The sequence below is a fragment of the Ambystoma mexicanum genome, chromosome 2q (assembly GCF_040938575.1).
Source record: "Ambystoma mexicanum isolate Mex_15411 chromosome 2q, UKY_AmexF1_1, whole genome shotgun sequence".
Lineage (NCBI taxonomy): Eukaryota > Metazoa > Chordata > Amphibia > Caudata > Ambystomatidae > Ambystoma > Ambystoma mexicanum.
Genome location: NC_090924.1, coordinates 906,441,872 through 906,459,838, shown reverse-complemented (window position 1 = coordinate 906,459,838; position 17,967 = coordinate 906,441,872). Strand labels below are relative to the sequence as shown.

At 49.8% G+C, this 17,967-nt stretch overlaps 1 protein-coding gene across 4 annotated transcripts in view; it reads right to left on the bottom strand.

Moving 5' to 3' along the window:
- The window catches only part of PALS2 (protein associated with LIN7 2, MAGUK p55 family member), a 1,716,257-nt gene that overhangs the window by 806,319 nt on the left and 891,971 nt on the right, over window positions 1-17,967 (bottom strand). For all 4 annotated transcript variants that reach the window (XM_069648194.1, XM_069648191.1, XM_069648193.1 and 1 more), the window contains one exon: window positions 3-134. In XM_069648194.1, the coding sequence (XP_069504295.1) occupies window positions 3-134 (132 nt within the window). The remainder of the gene's footprint in view (window positions 1-2; window positions 135-17,967) is intronic.

Below are 17,967 nucleotides of genomic sequence, written 5' to 3'. Positions count from 1 at the left end.
ACCTGCCACCAATTTGAATCTTCTCTATTTACTATCTGAAGAATCTCTCCTTTAGAAAACTGTAATCCAGCTTCTTTGCATGGAATTAGGTTATCACTGTATGGATTGTAGTCAAAATGGCACTTGACAAACACCTACAAAATTACACAATAGTTAATGCACGAATTACAAACAAATGACATTCAAACGATCTGTCGTGGTAGCAGAATAATGCATTTCAAACATTATGCAGTGGTTAGGAAAAGTTAATTAAAACAAAGTTGGTAAAATATCTATAGATGTTTTGCTATATGAAAGCTACAACCCAAAAAACAGACAAACATCTTGCTCTTTAGGGATGAAGCATTAGGTAATAAAAGCAGAAAAATAGATTCAGAAAAACGCAAACTAATCTGGTGATGCAGTATAATAGAGGGGAATTTATTTTGTTATTTAATCCTTTTGGTTCCAAATTATTGGTTATTATACTACTTCATGTTTTTTGCTTTGTTGTGTACCTAGACAAGGTAAAAATGCTATATGGCACAACCAACCAGGGATTGAGATTGATGCAACTATCAAATATGCATCTAAAGACTAAGAAAACAAAGAACAAAGCTTTGACAAAAGTGCACAATGTTTTACTGTTGCTTTCACAAAGACAGAAAAATGTATTCTAGAACAGAGGCCACAGCTCCGTCCTCATTTTGAATCAAGCGAGTCTGGTTTACCAATCTTCATAGGGGAAGTGGTCTTAAAAGGCATGACGGCACATGATAGGCATGTACCTTAATGTCCGTCAGTTACTATTGAATGACAGACACACGTGGCAACGTTCTCCTTTAGCTTCACCCAATAGCCCGAAGAGTAGAGCGTTTTAAATAAATGTGCAGTTTGAGAAACGCACAGAAATGTACTAGATGGTGGACATGGGCCTGTGTGTCTAGCCAGCCATTAGGATGGCAGTGACACCAACGAGCTGCCAGCACATCACAAAAAAGAAAAAATCATAAGCTCATTCTTCCATACTTCTGGGCTCCCACTTGCACCGAGTGAAGCTAACCCCCAGGGAATAACAAAATTAGAACATAAACCTCCTCCATAAGATCCCGCCCCTCCATTCCACAAGAAAATAGAATTGAGCAATGGCATGCTTTCAATCCCTTCATCTCTAGGCCAGAGTTGCACCTTATTGAGAAGACCACTGAAAAGGAGCACAATAAAATGTGAATATATCCAGAAAATATTCATGATTCTAAATCTCTGTGGGGAGGTATGCATTGAGATCTTGAGTCAAAAGGTTGATACTGGTGTAAAAGAAAAAAGCAACCGGTGAGGCTGTAAAGGAGTAGGTCATCTGTTCAATTATCATGAGCTCCTATATCTTTTGATTCGATACCATGAGCGAGGGTGTGGGGAAGTTCCGCCACCAACTGCCTGCCACAACCAACAAAGCTATGAGTTAACTCATGAATTATTTTTCAGTCAGTATTAAACTGATATGGAAACTGGCCATACTTAAAAGCACAATGCTTCATCTTCCAGCACTGGAATCCCATGACCCTTATAGAGGTAAACATTTCCTGGCAGAACCTCTTAAGGTTTGAAAAAGAACCCCCAAACATATAACACATCTTCAGAGGCTGCAGACGCAAACATCAATGGTGTTTGGGAACATTCCCTAGGTTAAGAGGTCAGTCATGAATTGTCTTCAGTCAGGCTGCTCTTTGATGAATGTATTTGCTTAAGGATTGCACATCTCACTTGATACCATTTCTGCATGAAATCCCATTGCAAATGTCTATCTTGCTTAAGTAATACACCTGGCATTGCTGAAAGATTTCACTTCTTCCCATACAGGCACATCCCACCATTCTACACTCAACCCTTCCCCTCACCCTTTCTTCCTCCTGGTAAAGGCTAAGGTACGAATGAAGTTGTGGTGGTAATGGATTGGTGTAAAATGTAAGGAAAGTGATAAGTTCATACTTGGAGATTAAATGATCCCAAGTTTAGGAAATCATGCAAGTAGCATTGGTAATGTATACATTTGTAGGTTTTTTTTCATAGTCACCGGACCCCAGTTAAAGACATGCCCACCATGGCATAACCCAGTAAGACACATTTTGTCCATGTCCCTATGGCACCATTCAAGAATGATCCGTAGCTGAGTCACATTGAAATAAGCTGTGAAGCCGGGAAGGGCCAGATCATCCTTACCTTCAGAGCTTTTAGCAATTTTTCAAAAATGCAGCATTTTTTATTGGGGTTAACAGAGCACAGTTATGAACAAATAAGACGTCTGAAGCTGTTCCTAATAGAGGAGTATGAATAAGTAAAAGTGCTATACTGGAATAGGGGCAACAAGGCTTCAAGAATAGAATGTGCATCCTGTCAGGTTCTCATATCTTTCCCTCCAGGCATCTACAATGCCTCCCTCCAGGTTTACTTTTCCAACCATTGTGGCACATCATTATTAACAGTTCTGTAAAGGGACTTGTCCAGCTTGAGGTCTAAAACCATATTGAAATATCCCATTATAATTAACTCTTCTTCAGAGTCCTTGTTCAGAAGGTCTATGACAAAAGTGCCATGTCACAAATTAGGTGCACAGAGTGCCATCAGATTAAGTGACCCCCCCCCCCCACTCCAACAGTCAGTTGCATATATCTCTGCCCTTGTTACCCAAGATATGATCTTTAATCTGAAACATTTATCCTTGTGAAAGGCAAGCACCATTTCATAGGTCTTCGAGGTTGCAGAGACCCGAATGTTTTGTGGAAATGCTCTTTGCTTAGAACTCAATGGATGTCAAAGTTCCACCATGATTTTGGGCAGAGGTTCAACTGTTTGTCCATGTGAACCAGATCGGTGGTGGCAATTTTGCTCCAGTAGCGCTGCATGTCTCCAGTTTGTGAAGGCATTTGTCTTGAGTGGGTCTGAAGAATGTAGGTGGCTGTGCAGTCATCCAGTAGGAGCCATCCTATTTTTTTTCTCTTCACCAGACAATATAGTCCCTGTACATTCAGTGACAGCAACTTTACAAATGGAAGACTATGGACTCCAGAAAGAGAACACAATTCACAACTTCACTTCCACACAATAGCGTATCTTCAGTTCCCAAAGAGGTGAGCTGCAAGACTATGATCTTTGGCCTAGTTTCACTAGCATTCTGTGTTGTTCCTATGTGATGGATCATTTGAATCTGAATGGAATTCAAAGCAAGAGCCTCTAGAATTTCATTGACCACCACCTGGATGCAAGACATATCCAAGTACTCCACTCCTTCACTAGGATTTGTAATTCAGATATTTTACATCCTTGATTTATCTGCCAAATACTTGCAGTGGAATTCTAGATTGTGGGACAGTTTGCGTGTATCAACAAGGGGCTTGTAGGGAGAAGAATTAATTTCTCCCTGTCATTTGAGTCAATCTTTCCATCAAGTTGGTGCAGTCAGGGCGTCATACCACATGTGTAAAGTTCAGCCTAGGTTTGCACAAATAGTTCCTGAAAGGTTTGCACTAGGCAGCCTTGAAGCACATCTAAGCACTACATCAAGTCCTGCTTAGTGAGTATGGGTTCCGTGGAAGGTTCTGCTGTGATTTTGGGGAGAGAGAGAGAGTCACCTTACTTTGTCCATCAAGAGTTGGGGTGGCAATCTAACTCAAGTAGCGCTGCAGGTCTCTTGCCCGTCTACTATTTTGGAGTCTCCTCATAGGGCATACTAAAGGATTCTTCTAGACAAATTGGAATAGAGAGGTCTTGAACGCCCATAACCATGGAAAACCAACTCACAGACTTCTCCCTCCACCCAATGCCAAAGGAAAGGTTGGCAAGCATGGCCGCTCTGGTGGCAAAGATTCACAGGGTACATAGACAAGATAAAAGTGAGATATCTTCAAATGGCCCCACATCATCCAGGAAGGCACATCACCATGGAGCAGGAGACTACACCAGACACATGAAAGTTGAAAAAGAAATGAAGTCCATATCTCACTGCAGTTTTCCATCTCCATCTTTTAAGAAAGGGCATGTGGGTGCACCACTTGATTGTTCCTGAATTAGGTCCAATTTAATTAGCTGAAAGTTGGCAAGTGGCGCAGCTCCCACTTTCCTATAAAACCCAGGGTGGGGGTCGACCCCTGGCAAGTACTGCATAAATTGGCTCAGTCTGTCATGTGCGTGGAGTGTTTCTCGTTACGCCACAGAGGGGCTGCAATCTTCTATTGGGATCACCCAGGCGGGAGGCATTAACTGGTAATGGCAAATACCATACATCGCACAGCAAGCACTCCTTGCGGCAACTAGTGAGCATCCCCCACCATAATTACTTAAAGGCCTCCAGTCAATCCCCGGTCGGCTGGCTCAACACTTGGTGAATGGGCGAGAATATCCTTCTACATACCTCCTCAAGAAGCAAATACAGCTGCCCTAGTAGCACAGCACCCCATCAGTTACCTTGAGAGCACCTATTGTCTGCCTGGTTCTGGTTGAAGGGGTTCAGATTGCAAACCAATCTGTGGCTTACAATGGTCACCTGAGATTCACCCCCCTTTTGATGGGTTTGCACGTCACTGGGAGTAGGGCTGGTTTGGGAAGCTAGATCACCAAAACCTCACTTTCAAAGCAGAACCAGTACAGAAATCCCATCTCCTTCAGATGCTTTGTGTATATATGCAGCTAGTTTAAATGATCTCTATAGTGGCCTTGAAATAAGCCCACTGCAAACAAATTTGCTGAGTTTGAATAATGGGACCTAAAAGACTATTTTGCTCTGTGATACTACAGGGAAAAAGAGAAAAGAAAACGCTCTGTTTCAGGCACTCTAAGATCCCAAACAGACAAACTACCAAACAAGACCATTACCAAACTATGGTCTTAAGCAGTAGATGCTGAATACTTAAGTAATCGGTATACAATTGAGTTGAATGCGCAGCACATTAACATATGTCTCGATGCCTTCAGTCTATCAGAAGATAATCATTTTTAAACTTCTTGCCACCTACCTTAATCATGTCAAATGTGTTTCTCAATAAATTGTCATTTTATTATTTTCAGATGTTAAGCAGGACGGCATGTAGACTGGGAATAATGTTCTTCCTTAACTTCACTCAAAACAATAGTGGCTTTTATTTGATATGGTCTTCCATAAAAGACTCCAGTGCCCAGTGCACCACTGCAGTAGATTTTATCCAAAGATGTACATTTAACACAATGCATAAATGTAGTTTCAGTAAGTGAATTCTGCATAAAACATGATTGCTCTAGATTTATGTCCATACATCAGTGTAGGAGCACACTGCCGTTCACCCATTCCTTTACTGATAGCAAGGTATCACAGGAACGATTCATGGACAGCCTACTTTTTTCAGGCTCCAGGTCATTTTGGAGAGATGTTCACACAGTACAGTGGTTTTAAGTTATGTCTTTGTTGCTTTTTGCTTTACAGAGGTGCAGAGAAGAACCACCCACTCTCTTTTTTTTTACATGAATCCCTTACATTTATTTAAAAACAAAATCTCCCCCCCCAGAAAAACGCTAAAAAATGTACTTTTGTGCTCATGTACATGCCAGTGCCTTAGCACTAATGTAATGTGGTAGGCAGAAACCTGTGCAGTTCCCCCTGGGACCACTGCAAAAGATTTAAGACTACAGGTGTTTGGCAGTAAACCCGCTTGGTAGCAGTCTGTACCACACAGATTCACTTGGTAGCAGTGGCCGAGCAGTCAGACTTCCCTCAAGAAGAGTTAGGCAGTATACAGAGTATTCACAATAGGTCAAAAGAACACAGTAGAACAAGCAAACACTGACCAGAGCTTGGTGTAAAAGAGATATTATTTAAAACCACATCTAATAAAACACACAGGCACTAATATCAAGCAGTTCAAAAACACGGTCACTAAAAGATACACACTCCCTTCAACGATTAGACAAGTCTTAAGTAAAGCAACACTTATTTTCAGACAGCGGTGAGCGCTTAACGAAGATGGCACTCTAATCAATCGGTTTAAAAGGGAGAGAAAGGCAGAGCAAAGATAGAAACAGATCCCAACACTTTCAGAAGAACACAGTAGGAGAAGAAGGCAGGTTAAAACCGTAAAGTCAAAGTTAACAGGGCCGGACCCACTTTAAGAGACTCCGGTCGAAATGTGTCCAAAAGTCTCGAAATCAGTTCAGAAAGAGTTGGACCAAAAGAAAGGGACCAGTTAGATGGTCAAGGCGGCCAGCCCAGTCCAGAAGGTTAAGGGATTATTATTACCTTGTAGCAATCTTTAGAAAGGGAGGCCTGGCGGACACGGTACCTTAAAGTGGTGAGAATACTCCAGCGGGGGCATTTGTTCCTGGCAGCGGATGGAAGTCGGTGCTTTATCCGGGGGAAGAGAGGATCTCGTCAGGGAGGAAGACAGGAGTCCGTTGCACTCCCAGGGAAGAATCCAGCCGCGGAGTTCTCAGTTAAAAGAAGCGGTCCTTTTATTTGCGGTCCAGTGGTAAGTGGCTATCCGGTTGCCGGGGTGCTTGGCACGGCAATTCGACCACAAGACGTCCTGGGATGCGAGAAAAAGAAGGTAAACTGGTTGTGCCCACCAGTCAGGGGAAGAAGACTCTCCAGTCGGGAGATCTTCTCTGTCATAGGGAAGTGGTGAGTCTGTTCCGCAGGTCTCCCCCAGTGGTGTCGTCGTAGCAGGTCGGCTCAGCTTCTCCCTCGTCGGATTTTCAGGTCCTGTGGCGACTTCTAAACTTCCAGTCCCAAAAGCCCTGCTTTTATGCAGGACACCCCCATTCACTCAGCCTAGCTGTCAATCAAACATGCTAAGTGGTGAGCCGGCCAGCTCACCACTTGGGCCAATCACACAAGAGTGCGACTTGAGTTACCAAGGTAACTCAGTCCAGGGTGCCTAAACCCCCTCCCACACCCCCTGTGGTTCCCAGACAGAGTGGAACCACTTTTGGAGGCTTCTGTGGAGAAGCCCGCCAAAAAGTGGAACAAAGGGCTCGACTTGGGTTGGAGTCACAGAAGAGAACACAAACGCCATTTTAGAATCGAGTTCTGGCAAAAAATACCAACCGGCAAATTAATATTAAATAAATAAACCGGCGGTATGTTCGAGGATATGAGAATTAAATAATTAAAGTTGGTAGCCTCGAACAATGGGAAAATCCCATAGAGATATATTCGCGGTCAAATATAAAAAGTAGTATCCACTGCCACCAGCCAAAACTCGATCAGGGGGGACGGAGACGTGCCCCCTCGATTAACAGACCCTGGGGCAATCGAATTGCCCCGACCAGTACGTCCACAATAGGATGGTTTGTACTGGTTTCTGTTCATAATTTGGGACTAGTAAAGCCAATGGTGACTTTACATGCCCTGGGAAACAGTCAGTCTCAGGGTATGGAGTCTATCGTGGGATGTCACTATGACACCCCTGTGTCACTGCGGGTGCTGTGTAACACATATAGTAAAAACACATGAGACCCTATGGAGTAAAAGACCCCATAGCCCATAAAACACATTAACAGTCAAAGGAACCCCTCAAATCATGTCCAAGAGTGTGAAGAAAAGAGACTCACTCTTGGCAGGAGAAAAAAAAACTCCAGAAATCCAGCAAAGCTGCTGGGGGACTCACTAGGTTAGGAAATTCAGCCTAAACAGAGAATTCTCCCTAACATAATGACATGCAACTATTTATTTCTAAATGACTAGCCCAGATAAACAGACTTCTCGCACTTGTGAATCCTGTTGTAGGGGCGACAGACTTGTATCCTTCAGTAATGGATAAATACCTTTAAATGGGCTAAATAACACCGGTTAACACAACACAAGTTGTATGAATTCGCCATTAAGTACTACATAGGAACACATTTATATTATTAATCCATTTCATGTTGCTTGTAGATCATAATCGTAGGGAGTCCTAAAGTCCAACTACCTCCCACTGCTTCTCCAGAAGGGATACATCTCCTGTGTGTAGTTACGTTCTCAACAAAACAAAGATGATGGCTGGAAAGTTTAGAATGAATCTTAAACCTCTGGCAATAGCTCTCGGAAACCCTCCAGACCATCGTACTATCTGTCTGCCAAGCCATGAAATGGGAAAGACAACCTTTCTTTAATGACTGAAACATGTCTGGGGATGCTTCTGGTCTCGTGCAGAAGGGATGTGATTTAGCTGTTCGGGCTGGGCTATCCCTTTTTTGCCTGATTTGCATATGGTATTTCCCCTTCTGTAATGGCTTGGCAGGTGAAGGCCTATAGTCTGAAGGGATGTCCAGAGCAATGCCAGAGGTTAAGATACATTCTAAAACTTTCAGCCATCACCTCTTGTGTTTTGTTACATTCTTCCCAATCAGAATTTCTTCACAAAACCTATAAAGGATTACACCAACATTGCTCATATGCAGAGACTTAAATAAAAAAAAAAAGCAACTGAACACTGCAATTCAAATAAAGCAATGTATGCACATAAAATGGGTGGGCTTTGATTGTTGACTTTTGGTACAATCTGGTGTGATGAATCCTGTGGAGTCATCACGGAATCCCCTGCCAGAGAACACCTCCCATTTGGCCACCGGATGGCAAAGCTACCCGATCCTGCAGCTGGGGGTGGTATCATCAGGGAGGATCATGTGGGAGGAGATGGCTGTTGGGTGAAGGTGGTGACCCCCCATCATGAGACACGCAGTATTCTTCCCTTCTCAGACAACACCTCAATTCCTAAATTCTTGATGGCTTGTTAAGATCCAAGTCCCTCCCCTTGTAAAACAGAAACTCCTTCCTGCACACCACCCTAGACAAAAGTCCATTCATACCTCACACAGACATAAGACACAATTAACATTTCTTGTTCCTACACTTTCTCTAAACAAATATTTTGAACATCATTTCACAAATCCAAGAAACTAGGGACTTCATCAAGTACTGAGACGAGGAAGAAGGAGTCGATGCAGATTGAAAGAATCACCAATTTGAATGTGCAGACTAGTTTTTAATCGATCTCGAGTGCGCAAGACATTTAAAGATGGTATCCACACTTGAGAGAAGGAGAGACCAGAAGAGGAAAGCGAAGCCGAAGAGGAAGGCAGAGGCAGAAGTACGTAGAAGGACTGTGGTGGTGGAGATTGAGAATGCAGGTGTTCACAGGCAGCAGCATGCCACTGTGAAGGCAGCTTACTGGTGTTGTACGAGGCCAGGAGAGACATTGCAGGCCTCCCCCCCACCCCCACAGAGACCGCGGAGCTCTGGTCGTGCCGAGAAGCAGCAGCATTTGATCCCAGTTGTGGAGAGAAGCCAGCGAGGAAGCGCAGAGCTGCTGCAAACATGGAAGGAACATCTGCAGTGCGAGGGAGGCCATCCAGCCCAAGGAGGAAGATTCACCACAACGTGCCACAGGTCAGGACACTGCAAAACACTGGCGAGTCTACCCAGAGGCATTAGGGACACCAGAGCGTACCGACAGGCACGCAAGAAGATGGATGCAACAAAAATATTTGAATACCGACCAAATAAACACAAAGGCAAAACTTTAACAAAACCCCATGTATGAGATATCAATGTGGGGAACGTTGGAGCAAGTATTACCCTAAACAAAGTAACACTATTGAAATAAGTACAGCGGCAGAGCTTGAACAAGTCCCCATGTCTGAGATGTCATTGTGGGGAAAGTTGGAACAAGTAATTCCTCAAGCAAATAAAGTAAAAGCATAGTGAAGTGATGCAACTGTGCTATACTAAAGAACAGTGAAACAGAAAAGAAGAAAAGAAGTCCTGGTGAAAGGAACACATCTGGCAGAGAAAACATAAGGGGAATTACAAGACCCAAGAGGAATTCATGGCAGTCAGAGCATACCAGGCCCTACACCCAAAGTATGACGACGCTATGAAGTGGGAAAGATACCTGGCAGGAGAGTACACCAGGAGATCCATGAAAGTTGTTTTTTTGTTTGAATAATTTGTCTGTTTATGAACTCAACCCAAAGCTGGAACATATTATTTGCCCAAGAACTTTTCTAAACCGAATATATAAATCCGCAGGGAACTGTTGATTGAAACAGACACCTTTTTGCCATCCTTAAGGAATTGTGGTTTGAAAAAGGCACTTGCCACCCCCAACTTAATATCCAGGGGAAGAGAGCCACCCAGTGGTTCTAAGGATTTCTCCATGGGAAAGACTTTGTTGAATTCATTTAATTGCTTTAGTTGTGAATGCTTTTCTTTTTAACTCAGACATTTCCTTGAACCCTTACAGGGTAATTCATAGAATTTCGCAGAAAAGTGTCGCAAGCGGCTGGCGCAGAGTGTCCGCGTGCGATTGACTGCGCCAGGCACGTGCGCTAAAACCGATTTCCGCGCACAGCGTATTCATGGATTTTAGGCTTCCAAACCAGCCGTGGCGCAGAGAATCGCAGCGACCCTGCAGCAGCGCCAGTAACGCCCCCAAGAACGCCCTCGCGCAAGGAAAAGCCATCAAAATCGCTAAATCATCGCAAAGGGCTGCGCTAACCCTGGACCAGTTCAGCGGGCTGGCAAACAGCAAACGCCAAGCGGGGAACGTGTATTGCAGGGGTGCGTGGGAAGTTCCACACGCGACTGGCCCCGTGCAAGCAGGGTACGTGTATTTCAGGGGTGCGCGGGAAGTTCCACCGCGATTTCAGCAGGGTACGTGTATTTCAGGGGTGCGCGGGAAGTTCCACACGCGATTTCAGCAGGGTACGTGTATTTCAGGGGTGCGCGGGAAGTTCCACACGCGATTTCAGCAGGGTACGTGCATTTCAGGGGTGCGCGGGAAGTTCCACACGCGATTTCAGCAGGGTACGTGTATTTCAGGAGTGCGCGGGAAGTTCCACACGCGATTCCATCAGGGTACGTGTATTTCAGGGGTGCGCGGGAAGTACGACACGCGATTGTCCCAGTGCGAGCAGGGTACGTGTATTTCAGGGGTGCGCGGGAAATTCCACACGCGATTGTCCCAGTGCGAGCAGGGTACGTGTATTTCAGGGGTGCGCGGGAAGTTGCACACGCGATTTCAGCAGGGAATGTGTATTTCAGGTGTTCTGGGGAGTACTACACGTGAATTGGCCGTGTGGGTCCTCCCAGGTGTACGCTCCACAACCTCCACGGCCCCTGCAGGCAGCCCACACCACGGGGGAGTACCCTGCACCCCTGCTCATGTCCCGCAGGCAGCCCATCCACCATGGGCATGCCCCCCAGCCAACCCACATGTCACCTTGCACTACTGATCAACAATGCATGTTTCCCACCACCCCCACCCCCCTGCACCGTGGGGCACCTGCCAGCAGGCCCCCACCCATGTCCAACTCATGTACCCCTGCACCCCCACCCCCCAGCATTGTGGGGCACCCTCCACCAGGCCCCCACTCATGTCTCCCACCACCCCCACCCCCAGCAGTGCAGGGGCAGCCTCCACCAGGCCCCCACTCATGTCTCCCACCACCCCCACCCCCCAGCAGTGCAGGGGCACCCTCCACCAGGCCCCCACTCATGTCTCCCACCACCCCCACCCCCCAGCAGTGCAGGGGCACCCTCCACCAGGCCCCCACTCATGTCTCCCACCACCCCCACCCCCCAGCCACCATGGGCTGCCCCCACCAGGCCCCCACTCATGTCTCCCACCACCCCCACCCCCCAGCAGTGCAGGGGCACCCTCCACCAGGCCCCCACTCATGTCTCCCACCACCCCCACCCCCCTGCCACCATGGGCAGCCTCCACCAGGCCCCCACCCATGTCTCCCACCACCCCCACCCCCCAGCAGTGCAGGGGCACCCTCCACCAGGCCCCCACTCATGTCTCCCACCACCCCCACCCCCCAGCCACCATGGGCAGCCCCCACCAGGCCCCCACTCATGTCTCCCACCACCCCCACCCCCCAGCCACCAGGGGCACCCTCCACCAGGCCCCCACCCATGTCTCCCACCACCCCCACCCCCAGCAGTGCAGGGGCAGCCTCCACCAGGCCCCCACTCATGTCTCCCACCACCCCCACCCCCCTGCCACCATGGGCAGCCCCCACCAGGCCCCCACCCATGTCTCCCACCACCCCCACCCCCCAGCAGTGCAGGGGCAGCCTCCACCAGGCCCCCACTCATGTCTCCCACCACCCCCACACCCCAGCAGTGCAGGGGCAGCCTCCACCAGGCCCCCACTCATGTCTCCCACCACCCCCACCCCCCAGCAGTGCAGAGGCACCCTCCACCAGGCCCCCACTCATGTCTCCCACCACCCCCACCCCCCAGCATCCAGGGGCACCCTCCACCAGGCCCCCACCCATGTCTCCCACCACCCCCACCCCCCAGCCACCCGGGGCACCCTCCACCAGGTCCTCACAATCCCCAATCATGTGCGTAATGGTCAGCCTCCACAGCCAAAAAGCCCTACCAAGTAACCCATTCACCCACATGGAAATGTAAATTACATGTTACACCCCCAATGTTCATGAAGCTAATGAACCCATGTCCGTCACACACAATGGTTGCAATTGAATGGGAAAACACCCAACATGACATGCATGAAACCAATGAGATGATACCACACAGTGAAGTATGAAAACAAAATTGTATTGAAAAAAATAAAGAATGCTAAAGAAAGGAAACAAACTACAATGGGAATGAGAAAAAATAAGGTGCATGTCCGTATTAAAAAAAAAAAACTGCAAATCATAATCCAAAAAAATGTCGTCCAAAGTCAAATGTAAAAAAATCTCTATGCAATAAAGAACTATGTTAAAAACTAACAAGGGTCCATGAGCCCAACTGAACAAAGGAAACCTACTAAAAAACCTAACTAAAAATCAACTATATACAAAAAGTGGAGCAGTGTCCGTCGACTCCAAATCATAATAAGAAACAAAGGAAACCTAAAACTAAAGAACTATATACAAAGGCGGCGGGCAAGTCCAGCGGCTCACTCCGTGGTGTCCCGGGCCAGGGCATCATCGAACTCCTGTTCGATGTCCCGGAGGCTGTCCAGTTCCATGGCCCCGAGGGTCCGCAGGGACGACGCCGTGTCCTCCTCCAACCCCCTGCGGATTGCCTCGAGGCACTCGGCCCGCCTCAGGGCCCTCCGCATGGAGTTCTCCGTCCTGACCATTGTGAGCCGCGCCTCTTCCGCCCGCCGCCGCTCCGCACCTATGGCGTGGCCCAACCGCTGCCACACGGAAGACACTCTCTGTCCTGGGTCCCCCCCCTGCCCTCCGGCCGATGCCTGCCCCTCCGATGTGGAAAGCCCCGAGCCTTCATGTCTCCCACCATGTTGCTGCTGCTGCACTGCCTCTGCCCGTGCACTGCCTCCTGCTGCCTGCACATCCTCCGCCGGCTGGGGTGCAGTTGTTGATGTGGCCACCCCTGCTGGACCTCCGACTCCCGACTGTGGCAGGGATGCCTCCTCCACCAGCCTGGCCGCACCGTCAGAGGCAGCTCCACAGGGCACCCAGGTGACTGATGGGTGGGAAGATGGCACAGAGGACGACTGGCGCGTAGGGGGTCCAGTTGAGGAGGGGGTCGGAGCAAGCCCCATCAAACGGAGGGATCCGGCCTGGGTGACCTGTCCCAGCAGGCTGACGTGGTCAACGAGCCATTCGAGATGACGTGCAGTCTCTCCATGAAAAGACTGCAGGTCACCTCGCATGGCCCGTTGACGCAACGCCACACCAGCCAGGACAGGCTCAACCCGGACCTGGATGGCCACGTCCGCAGGCAGAGGAAGGCCAGTTGACGTCAGCTCATCCCCTGCCTGAAAACGGGTCTGGACGTAGGCATCCCTGCTGGTGCAAGATGATGCAGGGACAGGATCGGGGACAGGATTGCACACAGGCACCTCCGCGGCGGCCTGTGCTGCCTCCTGTCCCTGGTCCTGCACTGCACCACTAGCACCAGTGGGATCCCCACCTCCAGACCCCGTCTCTGGTGCTTGCACGGCCTCCTCCTCCACCAAACCCCCCACCAACCTGGATGACTCCGTGCCATCTTCCCCTGTTGGGCCCTGTGGGGTCCCAGCTGCCCCTTCTGCTGCCGAGGAGTCCAACTGCAACCTCCGCCTCTTGGACCTCCCCCCGGCAGCTGCGGCCTGGGACGCGGCACCGGACTCCTCACTCCCCGACGAGATGACAACACGGGAGGGGAGCCGGGCCTTGCGTCTCCGGCTGGCGGTCGGATCCCCGCCGCTGTGCTCCACAGCACCTTCTCCGCCCTCTTCATCAGTTGACGCTGCAGACAGGGAGAAACAAAACACAGGCATCAGGGCACTGTACAATGGACACATACACACATGACAGTTGCACATGAGTGGCATTGGCAAACCTCAGACATGTCATCACAATCCCCAACACACATGTCATTGCAACTCGCACACATGAGCCATACCACAGCCATATCGCAACTGCCAGCACCATCCATGCACATACAACAGCATCAGCAGCCAAAGGGGAGCCAGACATCACATGCAACACAGGAAGTGCACCACACATGTACACACACCACCACACTTGCATGCATGTGTACACCTCTGCCAAGTGTCGTACTGTTCAGACGGCCATCCATGTCACATCTGCCAATCAGGCTTCCACATACCGCTGTCACATGCATCCATGTTGCATCACTGTTGCACCCTTGTCAAATACACACACATGCACATGTACACAGTGCTCATACATGCAGCCGAAAACAACATACATGCGTGACATCACGGACATGTCTACTTACATACACATTCATACAAACATGTGTGCACGCACAACTGCATTTGCCATGCAAGCCTACACACACAAGCACCATCCATGTCTCACACATTACAGCCCTTGCATGCGTCAGCCCCACAGCCCTGTACACCCCCACCCATACTCGACCCCATACAAACAGATGTGCAACCTGCACAATACCGAATAATCACCACACGCACTGCTCACAATCAGGATGCATGTACACTCACCGCTCGACTCCAGACGGGTCTGCTTCTCTAGGACCTGGACGTGGAGCGCTGGGGATATGCGTTCCAGGACCCCCATCTGTTCTTCCGACAAGTGGCCCCGGCGCCCCTTGGCATCCGCTGCCTTCAAGTGGCGCCGGGCCTTGTTCAGGGTCCTGGACCTGTAGTCCTCCCAGCGCTTCCTGACATGTTGTAAGTCCCGGACTGCCACCCCCTCCGCGTTGATGGCAGTCACGATGTCAGTCCAGATCCGAGTCCGTCCTTCCTTGTCGGCGCGGGAACTTCCAAAGAGGGCATCATACTGCCCCAGGACTTGCTCCACCAGGACACCAACTTCGGTGGCACTGAAGCTGGTGCCCCTCTGCCTCTCTGGCCGGGGGTTGTCAGTGGTCACAGATGGTGTTTGCCCCGACATGACAACCCCAGAGGCAGGAGTGGGTGGGCAACTGGGTCCTGGGGCTGGGCTGTGGAGCGATGGAATTCCAGTCGGGAGTCTTCGGTTCCAGCAGGGGTGGTCACAGCAACAGCACCCCTGGCTGATGTGCAGGCAGCAAATGGCAGTGCACGTGGGCAGCAGGCAGTCAGGCAGCAGCAGATGGCAGGTGGGAGCGTGCTCGGGGCTCTGGGGGGCAGTAGTTCGGCCTTCTGGGCAGGAGCGTGGTCTTCCGTGTGCTTACGCGTGGCCAGCTTGGTACGGAGTGATTTTGCACGTGAAAATCCTGATTGTCAGCGTGAAAATCGAGGAAAGGCCCTTAGCGCGTAAGCGCGTCAGCACGCATACACGATTCTATTGGACCAAAGGCCCTCAGCGCGTAAGTGCGTCTGTGACGTGACCCGCACGGGTGTTTCCCACACAGCACGTGATAACGGAGCACACGTGGAAAGACTGCACGTCAGAGTTTCATCGCGTGTGATTGGTGGAAATGGCCCTACACGCAGAAGTGACAAAGCGTGTAATTGGTGGAAATGGCCCTAGCGCGTACACGCCGCGTAAGTGACGCTGGACGTGTGGGCCTGTATGAAAGGTACGTGTAGAACACCATTTCCTTGTACGTGCTTTTCGTGGAGAGCGAGTGGGTGAATTCTGTACTTCTTGTCGTTTCACACGCAATTTACTTCACGGCGTTTCAAGTTCGTATTCCCTGTTACCTCTGACAGCTTTTTCTCTTTTTTCTCTTTTACTGGTTTACCTGGGCCTGTTCCCTCAAACAGTGTTCCCTTCTACTGTTGTCCTGTCTCCTCAGACAGCGTACAAATAATCTTTTGGCGGGGGTGTTGCCAACCAAACGCGCTACTTTTTCACGCTCTTTTACCTGGCAGACGGTGAGTCACGCACGTATCTAACATCTGTGCTTGCCCCGTGTGTAGCCTACCCCTTCAGAGGTCATTCTAGGCTGCGTGTGACACGCATACGTTCATTCTTGTGTTACTGGGTGCCACAGCGTAGTGCAGGTTTTTCTTTCTGCACACGTGGTCTAGGAGGGGTTGCGTGCACGTCATCTCCCTTTTTTGGGGCTCCTGTGCTTAGCGTGACCCGTCATCTTTCCCCAGGGGTTACAATCAGCCTTGCAAGAGCACTAGGGTACAATTACCATCTGGTAGCCAACCCTTTTGACCCCCAATTGCCCAGGACAATACTTTACAGCCACTCCCATACGCACATCTACATCAGTGCCATGGCTGGGAGGCGAGGATTCCGTAAGGGTGGCAAAGGTGGAAGAGCCACAAGTGGTGGCTGTGGTGGATCCGGTAGGGGACGTGGTCGTTACTTGCAGGGTGAGCCTGTCCCCCCATGTGTGGAGGATCAGTCAAGGGCACCCATAATCCCCCCCCCTCCCGTTGAGGCTGATGTGGCTGACACCATCCATGCTCAGCCCTTGTTGGACCAGCCCATTGTGGCACCAGACCTGGCTGACTCCATGGCTGACTTCCAGGTCAGCAGGCCTATGACACGTGCGCTGGTGCACGTTGATGTCACCATGCCACGTGCATCTGGGGCAGCAAGGTCATCTGCTGCACCAAGTAGGCAGGGCGGAGAGGCTGCAGGGGCAGCTGCGGCTCCATCCACCCCAGCCCTCACACACCCAGCCAGGACAGTGTCGGTCCTAGTCCATGCTGCTGACATTCCCCCTGACACCATCACACTAGAGCCAATGCCTGCACCAACTCCCATGCTGAGTGTGCAATCCCACACTCCTGATACAGAGTCCACCAGGGCTCCTGCCCCTAGTGTCCAGAGCGGCGCAGGACACTCAGGATCACCACCACCTTCCAAGCGGAAGAGGAAGAGTGCTCGTCCGGCACAGGCTGATGCCCCAGACACGGCTACACAGTCCGGCCCGTCCAGGAAGCCCAGCTTCACGGATGACGAACTGAATGCACTTGTCGAGTATGTGTCCGCACATGACAACGAGATGGTCATTGTTGCAGGATCCAAGACCACACCTGCACAACGCCAGGCACACTGGCAGACCGTTGCGGACATCGTAAGTGCCCTTGGAATCGTGAGGCGCACAGCCAATGATTGCTATAAGCGCTGGAATGACCTAAAGCGCAGGGCAAAGAGTAAGCTGGCCTCAAGTCATGCCGCAACTCTAGTGACTGGAGGTGGGTCTCCAGTAGTAGACATGGAACTCACTCCACATGAGTCAGTCGCTGGGACCTACGTCACGGAGGAACAGATCCAAGGCGTGGGAGATCTGGCTGATTACGAGGCATTGTCCGGTGAGTGCACATGCATGTGTGTGTCATCCATGTGCATGGTGTGTGTGTGAGGGCTTCTGTTTGTGTGCCAGGTGAGAGTGTGTGCGCCTGAGTCGTATGGGTCAGCCATGTGCTTCATGCAATACATCCTGCGCAGCTGCATTTGGCCATAGCAGTATCCCTTCTGCCAACAGTAGACATCTAGCCCAACTGCACGCCAGTTGCCCTTGAAGTGTCACCTTGCCACAACATTGTTGCTTATTTTTCACTGTTCATTCAGGCAGATTGTTTGCATTCCACCACCTTTACTAGGCATGTCGCAGTCCACTAGTCACATGTCTGA